Source organism: Berkeleyomyces rouxiae, assembly GCF_048999995.1.
Source record: "Berkeleyomyces rouxiae strain 22BRR77 chromosome Unknown BrBRR77_ptg000003l, whole genome shotgun sequence".
Taxonomy (NCBI): Eukaryota; Fungi; Ascomycota; class Sordariomycetes; order Microascales; family Ceratocystidaceae; genus Berkeleyomyces; species Berkeleyomyces rouxiae.
The window spans coordinates 3,101,654-3,116,545 of NW_027396493.1; the positions used below are offsets into that span (position 1 = coordinate 3,101,654).

The 14,892-nt window shown below is 53.9% G+C and overlaps 5 protein-coding genes across 5 annotated transcripts; 4 read left to right on the plus strand and 1 right to left on the minus strand.

Annotated features, from left to right (window-relative positions):
- Window positions 1-397: 397 nt before the first annotated feature.
- Window positions 398-3,746, plus strand: BROUX77_004034 (uncharacterized protein; the record flags this gene model as incomplete). The annotated part of the gene is made up of 2 exons (XM_073748752.1): window positions 398-2,089; window positions 2,154-3,746. 2 exons carry the CDS (start codon window positions 398-400, stop codon window positions 3,744-3,746), a joined length of 3,285 nt encoding a protein of 1,094 aa, XP_073606459.1.
- A 1,250-nt stretch (window positions 3,747-4,996) lies between these two features.
- Window positions 4,997-6,032, plus strand: BROUX77_004035 (uncharacterized protein; the record flags this gene model as incomplete). Its single annotated transcript, XM_073748753.1, has 5 exons — window positions 4,997-5,095; window positions 5,169-5,393; window positions 5,452-5,509; window positions 5,569-5,736; window positions 5,821-6,032. The coding sequence occupies 5 exons, from the start codon at window positions 4,997-4,999 to the stop codon at window positions 6,030-6,032; spliced, it is 762 nt and encodes a 253-aa protein (XP_073606460.1).
- A 420-nt stretch (window positions 6,033-6,452) lies between these two features.
- On the plus strand, window positions 6,453-8,871 carry BROUX77_004036 (uncharacterized protein; the record flags this gene model as incomplete). The annotated part of the gene is made up of 6 exons (XM_073748754.1): window positions 6,453-6,600; window positions 6,677-6,887; window positions 6,960-7,177; window positions 7,538-7,761; window positions 7,821-8,129; window positions 8,191-8,871. The coding sequence occupies 6 exons, from the start codon at window positions 6,453-6,455 to the stop codon at window positions 8,869-8,871; spliced, it is 1,791 nt and encodes a 596-aa protein (XP_073606461.1).
- A 1,556-nt stretch (window positions 8,872-10,427) lies between these two features.
- BROUX77_004037 (uncharacterized protein) lies at window positions 10,428-13,530 on the plus strand (the record flags this gene model as incomplete). Its single annotated transcript, XM_073748755.1, has 2 exons — window positions 10,428-10,759; window positions 10,830-13,530. The coding sequence occupies 2 exons, from the start codon at window positions 10,428-10,430 to the stop codon at window positions 13,528-13,530; spliced, it is 3,033 nt and encodes a 1,010-aa protein (XP_073606462.1).
- Window positions 13,531-13,778: 248 nt separating this feature from the next.
- Window positions 13,779-14,375, minus strand: BROUX77_004038 (uncharacterized protein; the record flags this gene model as incomplete). Its single annotated transcript, XM_073748757.1, has 2 exons — window positions 13,779-14,156; window positions 14,220-14,375. 2 exons carry the CDS (start codon window positions 14,373-14,375, stop codon window positions 13,779-13,781), a joined length of 534 nt encoding a protein of 177 aa, XP_073606463.1.
- Between the last annotated feature and the right edge of the window lie 517 nt (window positions 14,376-14,892).

Here is a 14,892-nt window from a genome sequence, read left to right on the forward strand (position 1 = left end):
TTTTTTTTCTTGGTCCTCGAACTTGCTGTCTACTTTCGGTTACATCCCTCGCGGCTTCTTGTTTGACCGTCGTCGCTTGTTTCTTTGTGTGCCTCCGATCTCCCCCCTCAAAATTAACGACACCCAGACTTGGCACACATCATCCTTTCACCAATTCCCACGCCCAAAAGTCTTGGCTGCTGTCAATATTAGCCGTTGCTGCTACTAATACTCCGTCCGTGTGCCGCCTCTGGAACATCGTCTCTCGCGCTGCTTGCTTCTCCGCCACCGCCCGGCCTCTCTGAATCGCAAACTTGATCCGCTGTATCCCTCACAACACTTGAGCCGAATGGGTCGAGCTGCTCAACCGGCTCGATCCCCGGCTTTTACCGCCTAAAGCCTTCTCTGCAGAGGCACCATGTTTCAAAATTCTTTCTTCCAACAGTCCGCTGGTGGCCAGTTCCAAAGTCCCGTCAACGCCAACGCCAACGCCAACGCCAACGCCGACAACCCTTCCCAGCACAATGGCCTCAACCTGGACGCCAATGGCTTCGACTTTATGACAGGCTTCGACGCCCTGTCTCCAACCGCCATGGCCATGGGCGGTCTGGCCTCCAACATGGAAATGTCCATGCCGCCAGCCGCCAACGACCAGAACCCGCCTCCCGCAGCACACGGCGTGTCCAATCTGATTGCCCGCTTTGAGAGCACCGCCTGCAATGGCCTCCCGAGAAAAAGAAAGCCCACCTCGCCCAGAGAAAGCCAGCAGCCACCGCCACATCCTCCGCAGCCAAGCACGCACGTCATGGTGCAAGGCCACCAGCAGCACCAGCCTCTCCAGCAAATGGCTCAACAGCAGAGGCACATGAGCCAGTCTGGCCAAAGCCTGAATCTCGCTGTCGCCAACAGTCCTGCTTCTGTCAGCGCCCAGCAGCCTGCTTCGTATTTCCAGAATCACCAGGCCCTGGGAGCGTCAGCAGCCGCAGCCGCCGAGATGGCCGTCATGGGAACCATGAAGCACCAGCAGTTTGGCCTGCCACAAAAGTCGCGCCAGCCAGAAACACACTCGTTTCCCGTAAATGCCAGTCCCGCCGCAAATATCATGATTCCCAGTCCCATCAGCAACCCGCCAACAAACCCTGAATTCGCGTCCATGTTGGGCTCGGTGAACGGCGCCTTCTCGCCCATCATATCATCGCCACAAGCCCAGCTGCGAAGCCCCATCGCCAACGACCCGTTTGCCGCCCTGAATCCAGTTCGTATGACCAGCCCGCCAGACCAAATGTCTTCGTATGCCATGCCCTTTAACCAGACGCCGATAACCCCAACCAATGTCAACGTGGGCGTCTTTGGCGACATGAAAACCCCCGCACAGGACCACGCCAGCATCGGCGCCATGACTTCCTCGTTCGCCAACCCCCAGACCTCCTCCTCCGCCTTTCACGATCCCTTTGGCCAGGACCTCATCTCCTTTGTCTCTATCGATGGCCCTGGCATGGATGCTCTCGCGGGTAACACTTTTGGAAGCATCGACAACACAGCTTTCATGAACACCAACCCCAGAATACGTACCGACAGTTTGCCCTACCAAATGAACGTAATGCCTACTGCTGCAACCACCAACTTCTTCATGCCACAACAGCAGAATTCCTCCAATAACCTCACTCCATCGCATGCCTCGCCGTCCATTTCACAGCCTCAACCACAGCCGCGGCAGCACACACGCTTTCCTGGGTCCATGCCTACCCCTGACAGCTCAAGTCATAGCACCCCCGGATTCAACATTTGGAAACCCCCAAATCAAAAGACGCCCAAAGCCCCGCCGCTGCCCGCAAGACCATCGACTGCTGTTGCGCCTCAGCCCATGACCGCTCAAAAGACTGCAGGAGGTGACACTATCATGGGCCAGCCCATAGCCGTTCTACAGCAGCAGATTCAGCAACAACAACGGCAGCAGCAACAACAACAACAACATCAACAGCGGCAGCCTGAAGAAATACCACCTAAAAAACCTCCTCGGCCAAAGCCAGTGTCCATGGGCAACTCTTCCGTTAATCTCATGTCAACCCAAGTCGAGGGAAGCTCAGCTCATACTAATCTTAAATTCTCCGTGAGTATCACCACCAGATCACATGCTAAACCAAGCAATCAAACAGCTAACATGCTCTCTATAGCCCCACGACGCTGCCAAGGTAAAGCCTGCGCCTCCACCTCGGCCAACCGCCTCAAAGCCAACAAGAGAGCAGGTTCCAGCTGAATCATGGGAAAACCACAAAGCAGTCATTCGCCAACTGTATCTGGATGAAAGACGCCCACTCAAGGAAGTCATGCAGCTTATGGTAGAACGCCACGGCTTTCGGGCAACGCCCAAAATGTACAAGACGCGCTTTTCACAATGGGGCTTTGCCAAGAACAATACGGAAGAAGAAGTCAAGCGTCTTCTTTCCATCAAGTTCCAGCGTGATGCCGAGGGCAAAACGTCGGAATTTGTGCGGAATGGTCGTGTTGTCAACATTCGCACCTACCTCAAGCGCAAGGGAAAGACTGAATACGATCTGTATGATTTCGAAGCAAATGCCAATTTGCCCGGTCACACCCGCTGCCGGACTCCCCCTCCTCTTCCTAACCTGCCGGGCCACATGGCTGCCGATGTCAAGCGCGTCCAAGAAGTAATCACTGGGAATATGCACAAGGCTCTTCTCATGTGCAAAGAGGCGCAGGCTGATACCGTGGTGCCATGGTCTACTACTATGCTCTGGGGCGCTATCTCGAGTGACATCATGTGGAACGCCAACTATAATATCAAACATGGTCACCCTGAGCGGGGTGTGTCTGTTCTCAACGACGCATTTAGATATCTTGACGATGAGCTCAAGTCCATGACGCCTCAGGTTATCAAGGAATTGCTGCTAGGACTTGTCAACAGAGACCCTGCTGTGGTCACTGCCCTGTGCAAGTTCTTTAGCGCTTGGACAGCCAAGCATCTCGAACGATCACACCCTCTTCGCCCGATATTCACTGCTCTCTACTCGATTCAGCAGGAGCACGGCACGCAAACGTTATCAGACCTGATATGGACCACCATGCCATCATTTGTCGACGACCTCGAAGCCATCTACGGCCGGAAACACCCATACGTCGCCCACTCGCTCCTTGACCTACTCGAGCTTGCCGAGCAGCAATATCTCCTGGTCCAGCACCAAGAACCAGACCAGACGCTCGAAGAATACCGCTCGCGCGTGACCCAGCTGATTGCCGAGCTTCAGCCTTTGCTTGGTAACATTGAATCAGCTGAAGGGATACAGTCGACCGATGCCACGGCTCTGCGATATATGCTGCTGCAGATGCAGCACGCTATTGCGCCCGACGCTCCGATTACCCTTTTTGCTACCTCGACACTCCATCGGCATATGCGTGAGGACGGTCGCCTCTTCCCCTGTCAGTTTGCCGCTGCCGGCCTCTTTTGCTACCATGACCCGATAAAGGTCACCCCCAATGTGCGTCGGTGCAGATATAGATATGAGACTGTTGCTAAGCTTCTCGAGAGACACGAGAATATTCATGTCAAGTTCTATTTTGAAGAAGATATGCATGACACCGACCATTCGATACCGGGTACCGGCCTCTCTCAGAACTCCTTTACAGGCGGCGCTGGGGGTAGCGGGAGCGGCCATGGCTCCAACCAAGGCTTCCACAACCCACAAGCTGCCCTTGCCTCAGCCTTTGAGCTGCAGGGCGGCTTTGGGGGCGGCTTTGCTTGGTCTTGATGCTTCTGCGATACGGTGCCTATCTGTTTCCCTTTGTATTTACTATCTCATACTTCCATGCTTCTTCTCATTTCCCTTTTTTATTATTATTACCGGCCACGCGATGCGATATTGGCGTTCATTTGTTTTTTTCCTTTTTTCCTTTTTTATACCCATCTAACATAGCATCTCTCGGCACACCGGTAACAGTCCGTGACTGTCCGACGACCAGTGCCGATGCATCTTCCGGCCTACTTGGCATATTCACTTTTTTCCCCTCCTTTCTTTTGTCAGTCACTATACACTCTATCTTACTTGTCTGCCATGCTGCGCGTATACTCCAGTTCCTGTTGTTTTTTTATCGTATTCCTGATTCTTTCGGCAGTCAGCAAGCAGCCCCCTTCTTGAAGCCACATGCTCTTGCTACTCTGTCTTGTTATTTGTTTCCCCAGAGGTCTCTAGAATCTTTTTAAACATAACAATTGCCTATCTTACAATGATGAGATCATTGTATTATTTTTTTTTTTTTTTTTCATCTACGAGATGACGTGTTGTTGTCACGTGTCCCATGCCATCTACTCTTTTGTATGCTCTAGATAAGCCGTGAGATGGGAGATTTGGGTTCCTAGATAAAAGAAGAGCACGTCTGGGCATGTGTTCCTAGGCCTCACAGACTTCAAAGTTTACGATAGTTTACGATAGTAAAAAAGGTTGAGGCATAAAAAAAGTCGGCTTTCCCTGCACTTTGGTTTCTTTTTTCTTTGCTTACTTGACAGCGCCATGTTTAATAATCGTGGCTCTTGGCCGTGACTAAGGACCAAGGGCTCCTTTCCCCAATCCGCCTCCGGCCCACATTAATTATTATGTATCTAACCGGGTTAGGGATTGCTCATTCTCTGCTCCAGCTGACAACAGGAAGCCCGTATTTTGCTCGTAGATGTCAGGAAAGGGTCTGGTACGGTTGGGTCGCATTTCAAAGTCTCGGTAGGTGTTGATGTTGCTTTGAAATCCCTCACGGGCACTATGTAAGTGCGGGGGCTTTTTTTCAGAGCTGGAGCGGGAGCTAGAGCTGGAGCTTTGGTATAACTGTGTATAAAGCAAAGTACAAGTAGTAGGCTCGAACCCGCTTTCGGAACGTATCATGAACTTGGACTTGTTAGATCAGAAGACAGACATATCCGCACAAGTTTTATACAGTCGCCTGCGTGCAGAACAACGCCGTTCTTTTTCTTTCCTACTTCCATTGACTAGCTACACGATACATAGCCAAAATGACAAAGATTCCCACCGACATCCATGTGTACACCACCAACACTCCCAATGGTGTCAAGGTGACCATGCTCCTGGAAGAGCTCAACCTCGAGTACAAGGTGCGTTATTGAGTGCCCTTCTGATTGTTCCCTCTGCCGTGGAAGGCTGGACAGAGCCTAACTAGCATGACAGGTCACCCACATCGACATCATGGCCAACGGCTCCAAGGAGCCCTGGTTCCTCGAGATCAACCCGAACGGAAGAATCCCTGCCTTGACGGATACCTTTACCGATGGCAAGCCTATTCGCCTGTTCGAGAGTGCCTCCATCATGCAGTATCTCGTTGAGCGCTATGATACCGAGCACAAGCTGTCGTACCCCCGCGGCTCGCGCGAGGAGTGGGAGGTCAACAACTGGGTAGGTGATGTGCTCGGCAGATTCTAAAGGCTGTGGCTGACTTTGGTTGGTTGAATAGGTCTTTTGGCAGATGGGTGGTCTGGGCCCAATGCAGGGCCAGGCCAACCACTTTTCTCGTAAGTGCCGCCGAGTTGGCTGGCGTGAGGTCCAAGTACACGATATTGACTCGATGTAGGCTACGCCCCGGAGAAGATTCCCTACGGCATCAACCGGTACCTGAACGAGACCCGCCGTCTCTACCGCGTGCTCAACGACCATCTGAGCAATTCCAGCTCTGGCTTCATGGTGGGCGACAAATGCACCATTGCTGACCTGGTCCTAATTGGCTGGGTTGGCGCCCACGGTAGGTCTTCCATCAACCCCTTTCATACAGACACATGACGCTGCTGGTCAACGAGTCGGCTTCTAACACGTGGATAATTCGCAGCATGGGCCGGTCTGTCTCTCGCCGAGTTTCCCAAAGTGAGCGAGTGGCTTGAGCGAATGGAGAAGCGTCCTGGCGTGATTGCGGGCTGGAATGTGCCGACGCCCCGGAGGAAGATGGATGCTACGGCCGAGGAAATGGACACCCAGGCCAAGGAAGCGCGCGAATGGGTTCAGAAGTCCATGGCCGAAGAGGCAAAGAAGTCCAGTGCCTAGACTGGCTGCAGAAGCCTACTACCCGCATGCAGTATACTACTGGCGGCATAAATTCTGAACTGGATATTTGCACTGTATCTTTGACTGCGTAACATGGAGAAATCGTCACTGTAACCCTTCTTGCCGAAATGATGACGTGAGGCACGTCTAGGATGTATAATGTCCCGGCATTTAGCCGGCTAACATATTCCGCGTATGGCCCAACTGAAACATGATAGTGTACCCTAGCATGTCGCTTTGCCCATTTAGTAATCTAATCCTCAGTGTCCTTAAAATTATTGTTACGGATGCAACATTTTTCATCTGCAACGCCACCACAACCTCGCCTCGACTCGACTTTATCAGACCTGCCGTCGCGATTCGTCCACCACCGAACTCAACACAATCCCATCTGCAGCCCTTTAAAGTCGCGGATTCATCATGTCGTGGAGAAACCAAGGCATCACCGGCTCGAACAACATCCCCCTGGGAAAAGTCCGCCGTCGGCTGGGCGATGACGCCAGCGACCAGAGCTCGCCAGCCCGCCACGAGTCGCCGGATCTGAAGCGCGGCCGGAGCCCCGAGCCCAGTACGTCTCTGTTTTTTTTCTCTCTTTGGTGGCTTGTAGCTCGGATTCTTTGCTAACGTCTTTTTCCCATCTCCAGGACTCGAAGCAGATGGCACCCGTCGGCGCAAGAAGCGCAACCGCTGGGGCGACGCGTCGGAAAACAAAGCCGCTGGCCTCATGGGCCTCCCTACTGCTATTACGGCCAACATGACTAGCGAGCAGCTTGAAGCGTACACCCTGCATCTGCGTATTGAGGAAATCGGCCAGAAGCTCAAGATTGACGATGTTGTACCCGCTGATGGCGACCGGTAAGAAAGAAAACAGTACAACTGTGACATTGAAAATGCGCCCGTGCTAATCCAAACTTCTGCTTCGTATAGTTCGCCTTCTCCTGCGCCCCAGTACGACAGCCATGGTCGCCGTATCAACACGCGCGAGTACCGCTACCGAAAGCGCCTCGAAGACGAGCGCCACAAGCTCATCGAAAAGGCCATGAAGACCATCCCCAACTACCATCCGCCCCAGGACTATCGCCGGCCGACAAAGACCCAGGAAAAGGTCTACGTTCCCGTTAACGATTATCCCGAGATCAACTTCAGTATGATTACTAACCCCCTAACCCACACCACTAACTATCCGTGCTTGTATTCCCCCCTCCCCTTTCGAAACAGGCGCGAGTTATCCTGCTTTATTCCGCACACTTGTTCTTTAACTTTTCCCTCCCTTTCCCTTCCCTTTTGATACAGTTCGTTGTTGTTTGGCTCCTTACCTGTAGTCTGCCAACATGTTGGGCCAGCCTTGGCTCATGTACTAGGTTGTACATGAAGTGCCTAACTTGCGCGATACTTACCTTGCCCCCCCAGCTCGTTCTAACCTAACTTGCTCTTCTACTACTCAACTGTCAACAGCGTCGTCAAAATTGCGTCACATGATTTAGAACTAACACATAGACTTCAAGTTGGTTTACTGATTGGACCCCGTGGAAATACCCTTAAGAAGATGGAGACCGAGTCCGGCGCGAAGATTGCGATTCGTGGCAAGGGCTCCGTCAAGGAGGGTAAGGGTCGATCTGATGCCGCTCACTCTAGCAACCAGGAAGAAGACCTCCACTGCCTTGTCATGGCCGACACTGAGGAAAAGGTCGAGAAAGCCAAGAAGTTGATCCACAACGTCATCGAAACGGTATGCACCCGTGTGTCTAGCGGACTATTGAGACACTCTTGCTAACATCAACCACACAGGCTGCCTCGATCCCCGAAGGCCAAAACGAGCTTAAGCGTAATCAGCTGCGAGAACTTGCTGCTCTCAACGGTACCCTCCGTGATGATGAAAACCAAGCCTGCCAGAACTGTGGTATGATTGGTCATCGTAAATATGACTGCCCTGACAAGCCCAACTACACGGCGAATATTATTTGCCGCGTCTGTGGTAATGCTGGTCACATGGCTCGTGACTGTCCTGATAGACAACGTGGAACCAGCTGGCGTGATGGTCCGCGTGGTGGCCGTGCTGCGATCACTCAAGGCGATGCAGTTGATCGCGAGTACGAGGTATGTTGCGTTGTTCTCTTTTTTTTTCTTGTCTGGGCAATACGACTAACTGTTTGAATAGCAACTTATGCAAGAACTTGGCGGTGGGCCCGCCAGCAACGACGCCGTTGCGCGTATTGAAGCTGGACCTGGCGACAATGGCGATCGCCCTGATGACCGTGGAGGCGACAACGCCAGGCCTTGGCAACGCCAGCCCACCGGCGGCCCTGCGCCCTGGAGATCCCGCCGTGAAGAGTCTAACCATGACGCCGACAATGGCAACAGCAACAGCGGCGGTGGCGGTCCTGCTCCGTGGGCCCGTGACAGACGCCGTGATGATTATGGCGGCGACCGTGATCGCGGCGACCGTGGCGACCGCTACCGTGATCACAGAGACCGCGGTGACCGCAATGACTACTCTGGCGGTGGCAGCAACGGTTATAACTCTAGCTTACCCCCTCCCCCTCCCAGTGTCCCTGCCCCGTTGGCAGGAGCAGCCGGCGGCGCGGCCCCCTGGAACCAGCCTGCGGCTGCGGGCTACGGCGCCCCTGGATATGGCGCATACCCCGGATACCCTGCCGCTGCTGGCATGGGTGCTCCTCCCGGAGTGCCTGCTGGTGCGCCTGGCATGGCTGGTCTCAATGATCTTATTTCGCAGTACTCTAGTGGTCCTGGCCTGCCGCCGCCTCCCCCGCCCCCGTCGTCTTCGGCTCCTCCGCCGCCTCCGGATAGCCGCCCACCGCCTCCTCCTCCCGGAGCGTAAAGGAACTATGTGGTATCATTTGCGCCGCTTGTTGAAGAGATCATTTGCAAGTACTAAAGCTTGCATTGACATTTTACAAATCAAGGAAGATTTAACTGCTTCTGACAGCGTTGTTAAAACTGACTCGACTAACCGCCTCGTACCAAGAACTCAAGCCCTGGACGTTACTTACTGGACAGCACCCGGAAACTGGCTCCTTATTGTTTTGTACAGGGTAGGCTAAAGATCATTCTTGTTTTCTTTCTTGAGGGTTTCTTGTATCTTTCAAAAAAAAAAAAACAATCACCCATGCGTGCCACGCCAAGCAATTTCATCTGGACTGGGCACTGTCTGACGAAGACAAAAGACAAAAAAAAGAGACTCTATGACGTCGTTCTTTTGCAACTTGTATTGGGTGTACAAGTGGGCATGACGATGCTAACGAACAAACGGCTAACCAAGTAATCCAATCTCCCTGTCTTTGTACTAACTTGTCAGCTATTTCTGGGGTTGCAAGTATCTGTTATTATAGTTTTTTTTGATTTTTTTCTTCTTGCTGTTTAACATTTCATATATCTAGAAAAGAAATGAAAAAAATATGTTTGTCAAATTTCTGTGACGCTCTACACATGTGTGCTTGTAACTTGTATCTCCTTGGATGCTAGTGCGCTACAGCCCTTCTGATTATAGGCCTGGGTCTCTGTAATATAGTAGGTCGGTGTCAGGATTCCAGACCGCGGCCCCACTCGCCGGGATGGCTGCAGTTCGCGCCAGCTTCATTGGGAATGGGCAGGAGCTGTTTGGAGATGAGGGCAGTTTCTTGATGATTTCGTGATTGCCTCGAACTTGGACGGACGCGCTTCTCCGCAGCAAAAGAAGGAGGGAAAAATCTTCTTCTTCTTTATCACGAGTGTGAATCACTTCAGCGACGCGACCATCGCAGACATAAAACAGCCCTTCCTCCCTCTTTCGCCCCCCTTTTTATTTTTCCCTTTCTCGTTGTCTTGCCGTCTCTTTTGCGCTTGATTGTTGATAATTCGTCAGACGACTTCTACAACTAACTATTTACCGCATGTTTCAGCGGCAGCTTGCATTGGCAGGGATACCCGATTAAGCTCTGCATTTGCTGTGCATTGGCATGTTGGTAGGATAAGACGGCCGGCAACTTTGGGCTTTCAAGCTTTCAGACAGTGCTTGCAGATCGCGTCAGGAGCAGCAGCCAGAGTCGCAGCAGAAGACGCACCGGTCCGCTTCTTGTTGGAGTAAGCTGCCAGACGACCGAGCTTATCGCTGGTGCCAACTTCACTCTAACCTGCATGCGACCATCGACAGCGTCAGCTTGAGAGCGACAGCACCGACGACGAGTTACAGAAAATATTGTTAAAAAGCTCACGGCGCCTTGCTACCATTCCCAAAGAGACCGGGAAGCTTGTTATTGCTCTCACTTTTATGCTCTACCCCTTCCTTCTAGCCCTTCTTCCTCTGCCAGCGCCTCACCCCCCGCCGTGCTTGACGACGAACGCCACCGACAACCGACCGACGGCCCGAGCCACTCCCGCCAGCGCCTCCCCTCCATCATGGTTTCGCTCGCGAACCCCTTCGCGTTCCGCCCCGCGCAAGTCACTTTTTGGCTGGTCGCGATATACGCTACGCTGCTGGTGCCCAGCATTTACGTGCATGAATCCGTGCCTGCGCCGCCGTCGACCCACGACGCCGATGCGCTTGCCGGCACAAACGTGACGGAAGCGTGGCTTGATCTGCTGCAAATCACGCAGCAGTACCATCCGTATGCGTCGCATGCCAACGACGATGTGCGCAACTACGTCATGACGCGCGTGGAGAATATCTTGGATCGCAACGGTGTGTCTTTTGGGACAGAGAAGCTAGGCTACCAAGCTGGCCTCTATACGTAAGTTTTGAGAGGCAGATCAGACTGCATCTCTGGACAATGACCTTCTAACGCGTCCTCATTTTCATAGTCCACATGGAAAAACAAGCCCCAACGCCTCTGTCGTCGTTTTCAGTGATATGCAGTCCAATATCACCACGGGCACCGGCGTGCGCAGCGCGCCCGGTTTCTGCCCACTTGCTCACTATTTTGAAGGCTCCAACATTTATGTCTATATTCGGGGAACCGAGGACGAGCCTGGCCCATGGTGGCAGACGCCCCCTGTCCACGGTAAGCGCTATGGCGGCGCAGGTGTGCTTGTCAACGCCCACTTTGACAGTGTATCTACGGGCTTTGGGGCTACTGATGACGGCATGGGTGTTGTCTCGGTGCTGCAGATAATCAACCACTTCACCAAGCCTGGAAATCAACCAAAGAACGGCCTTGTCGCAATGTTCAACAACGGCGAGGAGGACTATCTCTGGGGCGCACGCGCTTTTGGAAAAAGCCCTCTGTTGCCGTTTATTCACACGTTCCTTAACCTCGAGGGTGCGGGGGGTGGCGGTCGCGCTGTCCTATTTCGCTCGTCGGATGCACAGGTTACGAGGCCGTATGCCAACTCCGAGCACCCGTTTGGCACTGTGATCGCGGCCGAAGGGTTCCGCTCAGGCGCCATCCAGAGCCAGACGGACTACGTCGTTCTCGACGGCGTCTACGGCCAGCGTGGGCTTGACGTAGCATTCTACAAGCCTCGAGCGAGGTACCACACCAACCAAGACGACGCGCGCCATGCGTCGACCGGGAGCCTGTGGCACATGCTTTCTGCGTCGATTGCGACGCTCGATGGTCTTACTTCTGATACGAGCAAGACTTTCATAGGGCCGCGTGGCGATGGTCGCGATGACCTGGTACAGAATGGCCACGGAAAAGATGGCGTATGGTTCGACATCTTTGGTTCTACATTTGCAGTGTTTGAGCGCCAGGGGTTATTTGCCTGGTCTGTGACACTGCTGGTGACTGGGCCGGTTGTTCTGTTTCTGATCACCATCATCCTAGTGCGCCTGGACATGTACTACTTGTTTACATCCTCAGTTCGCGTTCGTGATGTTGATGACATCTACACCATTCCAATGGGCGGCTTCCGTGGCTTCTTCCGCACACCCATTGCTCTCGCTTTCTCTGCAGTGCTTCTTGCCGGCGCAGCGCTTTTGGTCAACAAGCTTAACCCCTTGGTGGCCTATGGCAATGAGTATTCTATCTGGGCCATGATGCTTTCTCTAGCACTGTCTAGTCTGTGGCTCATTGTCCGTGGCGCCGACTCGATGCGCCCGACTGCCTTTCAACGTACATATGCCCTGATGTGGCTCTACATTTTCGGCTGGTTTGTTCTACTTGCCCTCTCCATTGCCGAGAGCCAGTGGCAGGTTGTCAGCGGATACTCGCTGGTCGTGATGCACTCCACCGTTTTTGTCGCCTTTATTATCGGGCTGCTTGAGCTCTTCAGCCTCCCCAGCAAGGAAAAATATGCCCTGCGCGTGCACGAGGTGCAGCGAGCCATGGAACACCTCCACGCCGGCGAAAGCGAGGAGAGCGCGCTGATTTCGCCGACACCCGGCGAAATCGACAGCCGGAGCCTCGTCTCAGAGTCTCAGGAGCAGCCGACCAGCGAAGAAACGCCGCTGCTGGGCGGCGGAGGCGTGTCAACTAACAATCTGCGCAGCTTCCGCACGACCTTTGCGTCGGGCTATCGGCGGTCTGTGTCGGCGATTGTGCGCAACCACCAGGAATCGCAGACCGGTGCTTATCGCGGCGAGCAGGATTGGTCGTCGAGTCTTCATGGCTGGACTTGGCTCGTGCAGGCCTTGGTTCTAGGACCCATCAATCTCATGTTCCTCGTGCCGACGGGATTGTTCCTAATGTCTTCCATGAACCAGACCGGCGCAGATGGCTCCGAAACCTTGATACCGTATGCCTTTGCTGGCTTCTTTTCACTCCTGATTTGTGTCCCGGCTCTGCCTTTTCTGCACCGGATGCCGTCGCGTCTGCCTCTGCTACTCATTGGTATATTTGCAGTCACCTTGACCTACAACCTCTTTGCCTTTCCGTTTTCAGCCCAGGCGCGCTACAAATCCTACTTCCAGCAGACCGTTGACCTAGACACGGGCGTGAGCATCGTCCGCCTCGACGGCCTAGAAGACTACATCCGGCCCATCATCGCCTCGATTCCCGCATCCGCCGGCGCCCTCGTCACATGTGACACCAAAGACAGCCGCGCCGGCCTCGTGGGCTGCAAGTTCAACACCACGACCAAGCTGTCGACCATCCCCAGCCCTATGCCCGGCTACGCCGGCATGGCGCGCGATTTGATTACTGTCAACGTTACGCGGGCGGCGGGCGGCGTGCGCAAGGCCTCGCTCAGCATCAACGGCACGAATACAAAGGCCTGCTTTGTGCGCTTCGATGCGCCCATCACGGCGTTTGCGGTCGCGGGCGGCGAGCCGTGGGACACGCGCTTCTCCCAGCAGCCTGAGGAGGTGTGCCAGGTCAAGCTGTGGCGCCGCGACTGGGAAAAGAGCTGGACGCTGGATGTCGAGTGGACGGCGGAGGCGGAGGCAGAGGCGCAGGCTTCCAAGAACAAGATTGGCGGCCGGGTTGCGTGTATCTGGTCGGATGCGAATGCCCATGGCACGATTCCGGTACTGGATGAGTTCTTGGCCTTTGCACCGGAGTGGGCTGCCATCACAAAAAGAGCAGAGGGATTGGTGGAAGGCACACGTAGTTTTACCCTCTGAGATGTAGGTGGATAGTGGCAGATTGATTGTTGTGTTTGGCCGACTTTTTGGGTTCTTTTTCTTTTCTTGTCCTGTCTTATTCTCACAGATTGCCTTCACTTTTTTCTTTTGCTTTGTGAACTCTAGTACCTAGTGCTTGTTCTCAAACGTCATCTCATGTTGATTCCGTCCGCTGTTCCCCACGTGTCCTGTAGTCCCAAGTGGCAATGATCAACGAGTCAACCATCTCAAACATGAGCACGGCCAACCTACACGCCCGGCGCCGGCTTAGCCTTCTCCAAGAACCTGCGCGCCTCAGCCCACAACTCGGCCTCCATGTCGCTCTCGACCTTGTCGCTCCGGCTCTTGAGCCACGCGGCGTCCAGCTTGCCGACAGCGCCCATGCCATTCGGCTTCAGCGACGTCTTGGGCTGCTGCTCGTCCAGCACAATGATGCCGGCCTCCTTGAGCCCCATGATCTGGCGCTTCATGTGCACGTCGACCGTGTGCAGCGTGCGCAGCAGCTCGTTCATGGCCTGGTGGAAGGCCGCCTGCTGCGTGCGCGACTGCTCCGCCGGGTTGGCTGACTCGGTGTACCCCAGTGACGCCATGGCGTCGCCCGTGTGTTCCATCAGCTTGACGAGTTCCTGGGCGGATATACAGAGTTAGGAGCGGCTGGGCGCTGGTGGTGCTCTGAAAACTGAACTTACCTTGTCGATCTCTCTTAGCTGTTGGATTCGCTCGGGAATTGTAAAGGGCGCGAAAGGCGCTTCTGGGGCTTCATTGTCGACTTGCATCTCGTCCATTTTGAAAAGGAAAGGTGTTGATAAGGTACTATGGAATGTAGCGGTTTGGGTCTCTGCCATGATATCAACTACACATCACCAACTGGTATAGCCTGTAAACCCCTGTACTTTGCACCACGTGACGAATAGCCATAGGGTTAGAACTTTGAATATCTGGTTTTCGGGTATTCCTCGGCAGATGCCAGCATGCCGCGCTCTGGGCTAAACCGCGACAACGACAAACCTGCTTGCACCAGGAGACACTGCGATGCAAGGCGGTCATTTTATTACAGCCTCACCAGTCCTGTATTAAGAAATCTTATATTCTCCATCGATACACTGACGTCTATTTCACGCCCTTTTCTTTTGTTTCTAATCGCATCTCCCGACGGAGCTTTTGATACGGCCTTTGAATCTGTTACAGTTTCTCATCGCATCCTCATCGCTGTCTTATTGGAAGGAAACACATCTGAGCCGGGGCCAAACTCTACCAACACCGCATCGCTAGCTCAATTCTGCGGTGCTTGCCAGCCAGAGCCAGCAATCTGCCCCCACCCAATCGACTGCTTCTTCTCCGGTGCCGAGGGTTTTCCGGTGC